Source organism: Labrus bergylta, chromosome 20, assembly GCF_963930695.1.
Source record: "Labrus bergylta chromosome 20, fLabBer1.1, whole genome shotgun sequence".
Classification (NCBI taxonomy): Eukaryota; Metazoa; Chordata; class Actinopteri; order Labriformes; family Labridae; genus Labrus; species Labrus bergylta.
In genome coordinates this window covers 16,074,853-16,082,793 of record NC_089214.1, presented here as the reverse complement: position 1 = coordinate 16,082,793, position 7,941 = coordinate 16,074,853, and the positions used below count along the sequence as shown (strand labels likewise).

At 40.3% G+C, this 7,941-nt stretch overlaps 1 protein-coding gene across 1 annotated transcript; it reads right to left on the bottom strand.

Annotated features, from left to right (window-relative positions):
- Nucleotides 1-676: 676 nt before the first annotated feature.
- hccsb (holocytochrome c synthase b) lies at nt 677-6,798 on the bottom strand. The gene is made up of 8 exons (XM_020639816.3): nt 6,695-6,798; nt 5,930-6,049; nt 5,784-5,831; nt 5,459-5,592; nt 5,038-5,186; nt 4,264-4,383; nt 3,978-4,064; nt 677-3,111 (listed from the first exon to the last, which is right to left on the bottom strand). Exons 2-8 carry the CDS (start codon nt 6,036-6,038, stop codon nt 2,913-2,915), a joined length of 846 nt encoding a protein of 281 aa, XP_020495472.1. The 5' UTR covers nt 6,039-6,049; nt 6,695-6,798; the 3' UTR covers nt 677-2,912.
- Nucleotides 6,799-7,941: the final 1,143 nt, after the last annotated feature.

Here is a 7,941-nt window from a genome sequence, read left to right as displayed (position 1 = left end):
TACTATTGCCTCATACATATTAGCACATCTCTGGCTATACACTGTCTACATTATGACAAGTCGACTTCTACCTCTTTGTCTTTTGACTTGTTGGTAACAACCTTGTGTTCATTTGTACTGGTATGTTAACTCAAAGTGAACCCACGTAAAGTGTAATGCTCTGTGGCTTTGAATATTATAGTTATAATTACACACACAGGACTTGATGTCCCAGGTCTGTGTTTCAAAGTTTTATTTGTAAATGGGTTAATATTGGTTAAGTATGCAGTAAAGCTATGTCAATATGGTTACATAGGCACAGCTGTAATGTTGCATACGTCCAGCAGATGGCGCTAAAAGCCACCTCTATGGAGAGTGTAATATCCAGCTGGCCTCTGGTATGCTCAACAAAGGGTTCATGAGTAAATTCATCCAGATGTCAGCGGTTTGTTGGTCCCTTCTGTATGTTACGTGTTCCCCTTCTCCCTTTAGCCAGCTCCATGAGAAAATGGTAATCCAAGTTTGTTAAGGAAAGACTAAATCAGCCAGCACAGAGGTTTAACTTAAACAAATCCAGTTCACTTGAGGTGAAGACCCACTGTGAGCCAGGTCTATTGTGCATTATAATTGCTGATCCATCCATGCCAGGTGTTGGCCATGTTCTGATGCAGAAGTAGACACCTCCAAGAGACAAAGATTCAGAGGAAGAAGGTATCCAGCTTTATTGATAGTTAACCACCAGAGCTGGTGAAATAGTTTTTAGATCCAACAACACTGTATCTGGGAACAAAAGCATCAAGATTTTGTACACAGAACGTGTACACTCAGTCATCAAAAATAAATAGAAAACAAGATAACCGTAGAACAGAAGAAAAAAAATGCTACAGCTGAAACATAGAATGAGGACAGTAGAAGCTGGAGATGAAATGTTCCACTGTAAATGTCTTAAACAATGCAAGAGCAAATGTAGATTTAAACAAATGCACATCTGATGAACACCATCTGAAATTAACTGTTAACATTTTTATTGAGAATCAGAAAACTAAAACAGTATATGATGTGTCCAGAACAAGAGAATTTTTGAAATTGATAGCCAGCTATTAATTTACCTCAACACAAGCTTCTATCATCTGCTCCTCCTACAGAACAAACAGCAAGTCTAATCATCCTTGTCCTTTTTAAAAGAAATATATAACTATGTATCCTGGCGGTCCGCCCGTATCCATATAAGACAAACACACTCATAACCCGCTCCACAATCATCAAGGAAAAGTGGCAAACCCATCCTCGCCAGTTAGAATAATCATCCTTGGTGAAACAAAAACCCTTCGATATGTGGGAAGTATGACATATCTGATGACGTTCTTGGGAGGGTGCACCAGAGATAAGTCATACAAGTCTACTCAACTCAAAGCTCGGCCCTCTGAACATCCTCAGTCTCCATAGCGGAACATTTATCCGATTTATCCCCCCAAAAATAACATACTAGGCTCTGTTCACGTCGATAAGCCAGTTACCAGGTTACATTGTCTGTGTCTGGTTTGTCTGACATCACCAACAGTTATATTTTCATGGAATTATGTATGTATGAATTAACTGTAAGTGAATAAAATCTACTTTAAGTAATTTGTTTAGAGGTCAGAGTTTGCTCCAAAAGATCTACTTGTATATTTAAAGCTGCCATGAGATGTAGAAACAGGGAATTCGGCAGCACAGCAGCCTCAATCTCTCAAGTTAAGGGGATCTCCTGCTTATATAGTATTGCATTTCCATAAATGAACCGTTAAGAGTAGAAGGGATGCTAAAAAAAAGAAGAGAAATCAGGAGATGCTTGTGTATCCTGACTATTAGTACCAGTTAGAAAAAGGGTACAGAAACGCTTGATTTCACATTTCCTCCACTGCATGTCAATCACATCTTTCTTTTGACTCTCTTACTGCTAAATTCCACCAGATACGTGTTTCGCTGTGTGTCCCCTCTACCACGGTAGCAGAGCTGAAAGGTTCTTACTTTATTCAATGTTCGAGTTTCCGCTGGCTCCGCTGCGCTGCGTCTCACAGCAGATCTGCCAAGGCTTCTATTTTTTTTGCCAGGTGCCGGAGCACGACGCATCAATTTACCAGCGAGCAGAACGAGCGGGACAGGAAGTCACACACCGAAACAAGATTAAAACATCCGGTTTATTTTCAGAACGTTGTGTTTATAAGGGGTTTTAGACCACATGCATTGTATTATCTCATGCTTTCGGGATGATTTTGTCACAGCGGGAATTTCTTGAGTTGACACGCAACGCGCACACATATCTGGTGGATGGTTATGCAAACTTATCTGTATTCATTAGGTAGTTTGCTGATTCCAGTCCTAAAAACTAAGACAAGTCTGTCATCACTTTTCTTTTTCTCTGACTTGACAAAGCTCTACTTTTTTGACATGGAGAGATAACTCCTGAAGTCAATTCTGTACAAAAGTCGGAGTGTTCCTTCAAGTAAATTCTTTATTTATTTTATGTAGAGGCATGTTCAGAGGCAGGGAGCCACATGTGACCTGTTTGACGAACACCTCCACTAGCTTAGATGCACATGCTGTAAGTGAAATATGTGAACAGCAATGTGAAACAAATAGTTTTAATCGATCAATATGATGAGCAGATGAAGCTTCCTTCAGCCTTACTGAATGAGGTTCTGCTAAAAGGAACATGTCATTTACTTTTTCTTCATGAGTCTTGAGTAAGGTATCTTCTCACACCACGTCGAGAGCAGAAAGGAGTTTCACAGTCCTTGAATGTGTGACCTATGTATTTGTGTGTGTGTGTGTGTGTGTGTGTGTGTGTGTGTGTGTGTGTGTGTGTGTGTGTGTGTGTGTGTGTGTGTGTGTGTGTGTGTGTGTGTGTGTGTGTGTGTGTGTGTGTGTGTGTGTGTGTGTGTGTGTGTCCTTTAGGAGGTCCAGCGCCACCACGCCACCTTCATGCGGTCCCAGACGGCGTCTACGGAGTCAAAGGCGGGACGTACATCCAGGATGGAGAACTTGTAGGTTTCCTGGTTGATTTCGCCGTCATAGTAGTCGATGATGTAGCGCACCTCCTTCCCACAGCGGTCAACGATCCAGTCGTGGCGGTCAAAAGGCAACTCGTAGCTAAGAACGAGGAGAAGCAACAGCTGTTAATGTCTGAACTGGACGCTGGTATGCGCTTCTTTGAAGCAGCAATGGAAGCTATAACTAATGGGACTGTATGAAAAGGATTATACAATTTAAATGTCGGAAAGGAACTGTAGAAAAAGAAAGTCACTTCATCTGAGTTGTGACAGCGCTGACTTTATTTATTTTTTTTATTGGTGGTAAAACGTCAAACCAAATGTGCAGGAGGCACGATTTGGGGTACGTGTGTGGCAATTAACTAATATGTTGGGTGTGTGTGTGTGATTTGTATTTTACTGTTGCCATCGTTTGCCAAGGGAGACCGATGGAAATTAGCTAGTTAGCTAAACCTGCTACAAAGCTTCTCTTCTCTTCTGAGACTAATGTTTTTGTACACTGTCCCTGATCAAATAAACTAATAATTAATTTAAATAAATAAAATGATGTTTTAATGATGCACACAGCAGCAGCAGCATTTCAATCACAGTGAAATAACACTAAAACATGTTTGACTGTGAGATCTCCATTGAACATCACAGGATGTTTTTATCTGAACAATCTTGCCCGGTGAAGTATCAGATCTGTATAGAAGGTACATATAATGTTTCTATGCTTGAAAACTGGGTTTAAGGAAAGGAGAAGAAGAACAGGAAGTAGAACATTCAAACTTTTCTTCAATAAATGATGTCTAAACATCTAACATCCTGCTTCAAGTGGATTAAAGGTTTAAACGTAAACAAAAATAGTTTTAAGTTTAATGTCTTCGTGTTAATACAAAAGGAATGAAGACACAAATTAACTGTTTCTGAACGTCTTAGTTTTGGGGATTAAAATCAAGGCTGATGTAGTTTGAAGGAGCTCACCCCATCCAGTGACGGACGCGAGCTCTGGGAGAAAACTCTTTGGCTTTTCCACCAAACCTCTTCAAAGACGGCCCACATGGACATTCCCTGCGATCAAAAAAAAAAAAGAAACCATCATTAACTAACGGTCAATACTTCAGGCAGATCATGTACACACTGAGGTTGTGATGTTGTTATGTTTGTTTGATGCTACGATTGATTCTTCCATTGGACATAGTTGTTTGAAAACAGTGAGGGTAATAATAAGAAAGCTCTTGTTGTCGAGGGCCAGTTGTTGTTGACTCACTTTGCATGCATGGCCTCCCATTTCAGGATCTCCTCCCAGGCCTGCTCATTGTTCGTATTGTGGATTTTAATGATGTTGGTCATGTCCTTAGCAGCAAGGTCATCCTCCCGCCAGCGCCACCTGCAGCCCAAACAAGAGAGTGGATCATCATTTATGGCTTTACTGACAAAATGCAACGCCATGGCTCGTTTTATTGTAAATGTCGTGACCATGATCTTCAAGGCCTTGATCCTTTAACGCAACAATCCCACAACAACAGGTATTCAAATTTCAGACTAATATTACTTGTTACACTCAAAAGTAACCCAATATAAGCATCAGTTTCTTCAGGGAAAAAAAAAGATCACATCTCTCTCAATGATCTCTTCTCATCATCTTCATGTGGGTTGCTCCGTCTGTATCTGTCAAAACTCAGACTTTGACTTTGATATTTTCTTATTTTGCCGTGTCTTGGAGGGCGTCAACATTTAGAAAGTGGTTTTGTAGCCTCCAGCTAATAACATCCTGCACCGTTTGAGGTCAAAAACTATAAAAAATATTTGACGGATGGTATACAGGTTTTTAAGCTAAGCTTTTGGTGTCGTGAGGCGGGATGGGGGTTAAAGTTCTGTTCTCAAACCGCAATAGATGAATCTTTTTCATACTGCCTTTAAGATAAACAGACAAATGTTTTGTTTTTTTAAATAATTTTAAATGACGTTACAAACTGGGGGTATGTTTCTGTAAACACCTGCAGTGATGAGCTGACATAAGAAAGGCTGATTAAGGACTGACCCTTTCCGCAGCATGGCGTTCCAAAACATCTGTTCAGAAGGGTAAACCCAGTTCTTCTCAGCGTTGTGGCGAGGTATTTGGGACTCCTCTCTGTTGACAGACAGGCTGAAAGGTTGGTCAGGAGCTGGTGATTGGTTTGGAGGAGGCATCTGAATAACAGAGCAAAACAGAACAAAACAGGATTTAGACGCAGGACCGCATAGTTTAAAGACATACGTAGCTTATCCAGGAGAAAATAAATTCAGTCTGCAAGTAACAGCACAAAAAGGTATGGCCATGATTACTGCTTGGAGAGATTAAAAAAATATGTTTGATGATTTAACATTTATTCCTGATTTGCTTGTCCTCTCACTCTCACTCCCCTTCCCTGTCCCTCAACCCCCCCCCCCCCCCCTTTCATACACCATACTGGTAAAGGTACCATGTTTGCAGGGTTGATGTCGCTGTTCGCGCCTTCTGCACCTTTCATTGGACACTCGACGAACTCATAGGCCCGGTCTTGGTGAGCTGGACCGGCTTCCGCTTTGTGCATTGGACACTCTGGCGGAGGAGTAACTGAAGGGACACAAAAGCAACTGGTTCAGACTTAAGAGGGGACCAAAAAAAAAAAAAAAACTCCAACCATATTAGGCCACAGCTTTAATTAACTGGTAAAGCATTTAAAAAATGAACTTTGAAACAAAACAAATGTGTTGTGACAAAAATAATGAAGAGGCCTGCATGTCATCTGATCTTATAACTGTTACCTTTCACAGGCTGCGATTGATGCATGGGACACTCAGAAGGGGGAGACACTGTGAAAGTAAGATACAAACACATAAAACAACATTATTACATGATGTAATACAGTAACATCATGACGTAATGCTAGTTAGGAGTCTCATAAAGCCACCTTTGACAGGCTTGGCTTCTTGGTGCATGGGGCAGCCCTGAGGTGGGGTGGCCATCATGGCCTCTGCCTGGACTGTAGGGGCAGCTGGTGTAGACATGGAGGCTCCCATCCTGCCTTGTTCTGAAACAAAAACACACAACATTTAGGCTGTCCACACACAATTCACCTAAGATATGCTGGGGTGGAAAACCAGTTAAATCTCTTATCTAAGTTGCAATAGCGAAAATAATGCTCAGCCCCTTAGACACCCAAGAAAGAGCATTTTATTACACAGCATCTATCGTTAGCCTGTTGTTATGTGTCTTTGAGACCTGAGTTCATATGGCTAATGTAATCGTCACATGTTTGGCTGCATTGAGAAGTGTATCCTCAGATAACCTCAATGATTCAGCCTGGAAGCTTCTACACTCAAGCTTTAACAGGCTAGTAAACTCCGGCTACTAGCCTGGCAACAGTGGTAATAAACAATTACACACCCAAACACTGTGATTACAATAAGTAAAAGAAACGAAATGCATAAATCAGCCTGCTATTCACGCTAAGCATTTACCCACATTTACTAATTTTATCCACAGAAAGTCAGGCTACCTAGCGGCTATGCTAACGTTAGCTGATAGGTTGACTACATTCTTTTAAAGATTTAACCTCCTTCTAAAAGTCATACTTCAAAATTACATTTGGGACACCTCTTTCAGTATCCGTCTGACAGGTTTTCAACATGAGGACGACTATGTAACGAGAGCGAGAGAAATAAAGGAAACTCACCTTTGGGAGAAAGTCAGATGAGAAGTGTTTTCTGTCCGGTTACTATCCCCAATGTCAACGTGCAGGACAGACGACGTCACCCAGAAGAAGTTGCACAACTGAGCGTATGTACGTCATCACGTCGTCGTCGACGCTATGTAACGCCCATAATATTTAAATAAATAAAACTGGTTCTCGCACTTTTTCGTTTCAAAGACCCCACAAGAATTAGACTACCGCCCCGTTATGATATTATATTATCCCGGGGATCAAACATATTTTATAGATTTGTGTTTATATAGTCTATATTTACATAAAGTGTACACCTATGCTAGGCTACCCGCAAACGTGTCATTCTGTTAGCCTACTTGGGGATGGAATCAGCCTTTTTCTTCCACAAAGTTTTGTAATACTTTGTGACTACAATGACTCTGATAACATATTTACCCTTCTTTTATACATGTATAAATATAACAGGTTCAAAACGTAAGTTAAGCATTTGGCTTTGTTTTACTCTTATAACAATCTCTTTTTGCCATCAGTTTTGCCAACAATGGAGTGCACTGTAGGATTTAAACCAACTTTCCCATCAGTGTTAAAAGTCCTATTGACATTGTTTACCAAACACGTTCGCACTAATTTGTCCCTGATTTGTCCCTTCACAAGGTTTTCCTGTAGTATATTGGCAAGTCACTAGAGGGAGCCAGAACCATATATAGGTAAAATGTGTGTAGTCTCCACAGTGGCACTGTATCAAATCATGCTGAAGGGTACACTACAGTCCTTCTTACTTAAGGACTTTTTTTTTAAAGAACATTTTGCCAGGTTAATGTAAAAAAAAAAAAAAGTACTATTTTTCCTTAACAAGCATCTCTGCATCAGTGGTTCTCAACCTTTGTTCATATGAGCCCCTCAGGACCCACATGAAAAAAAGTGATACCTTGCTGTTTTAAATGTTTTTATTGAAAATCTCCAAACAGAATAGTCCTACACACAACTTTTCTTACTGAAAGACCAAACTTTCCAGTATGTGTTTTATCATTATTTCAGTTAATACTGTATGTGCATATAGCCTATCATTTGACAACGTCTGAGCCTTGCCGGGAGTCAGTACTGAATGATTATGTTTTAACCACAACTACTAATGAAACAGTAGTGGTACTTTTTGGAAATATATTTCAGTATTTGTAGCCACAAAGCTAATGATTAATTGTTGGCTTCAATAGGGCTTCATCACTATATTCATAATATTGAAAATATGTGTTCTT

What these genes read in the sequence shown, in the direction of transcription:
- hccsb (XM_020639816.3), bottom strand. Translation starts at nt 6,038, where the DNA reads ATGGGAGCCTCCATGTCTACACCAGCTGCCCCTACAGTCCAGGCAGAG. An exon ending in ACATCAACCCTGCAAACATG is followed by an intron (nt 5,187 to 5,458) that starts GTACCTTTACCA and finishes TCTGTTATTCAG; the next exon opens with ATGCCTCCTCCAAACCAATC. An exon ending in TGGGAGGCCATGCATGCAAA is followed by an intron (nt 4,065 to 4,263) that starts GTGAGTCAACAA and finishes TTTTGATCGCAG; the next exon opens with GGAATGTCCATGTGGGCCGT.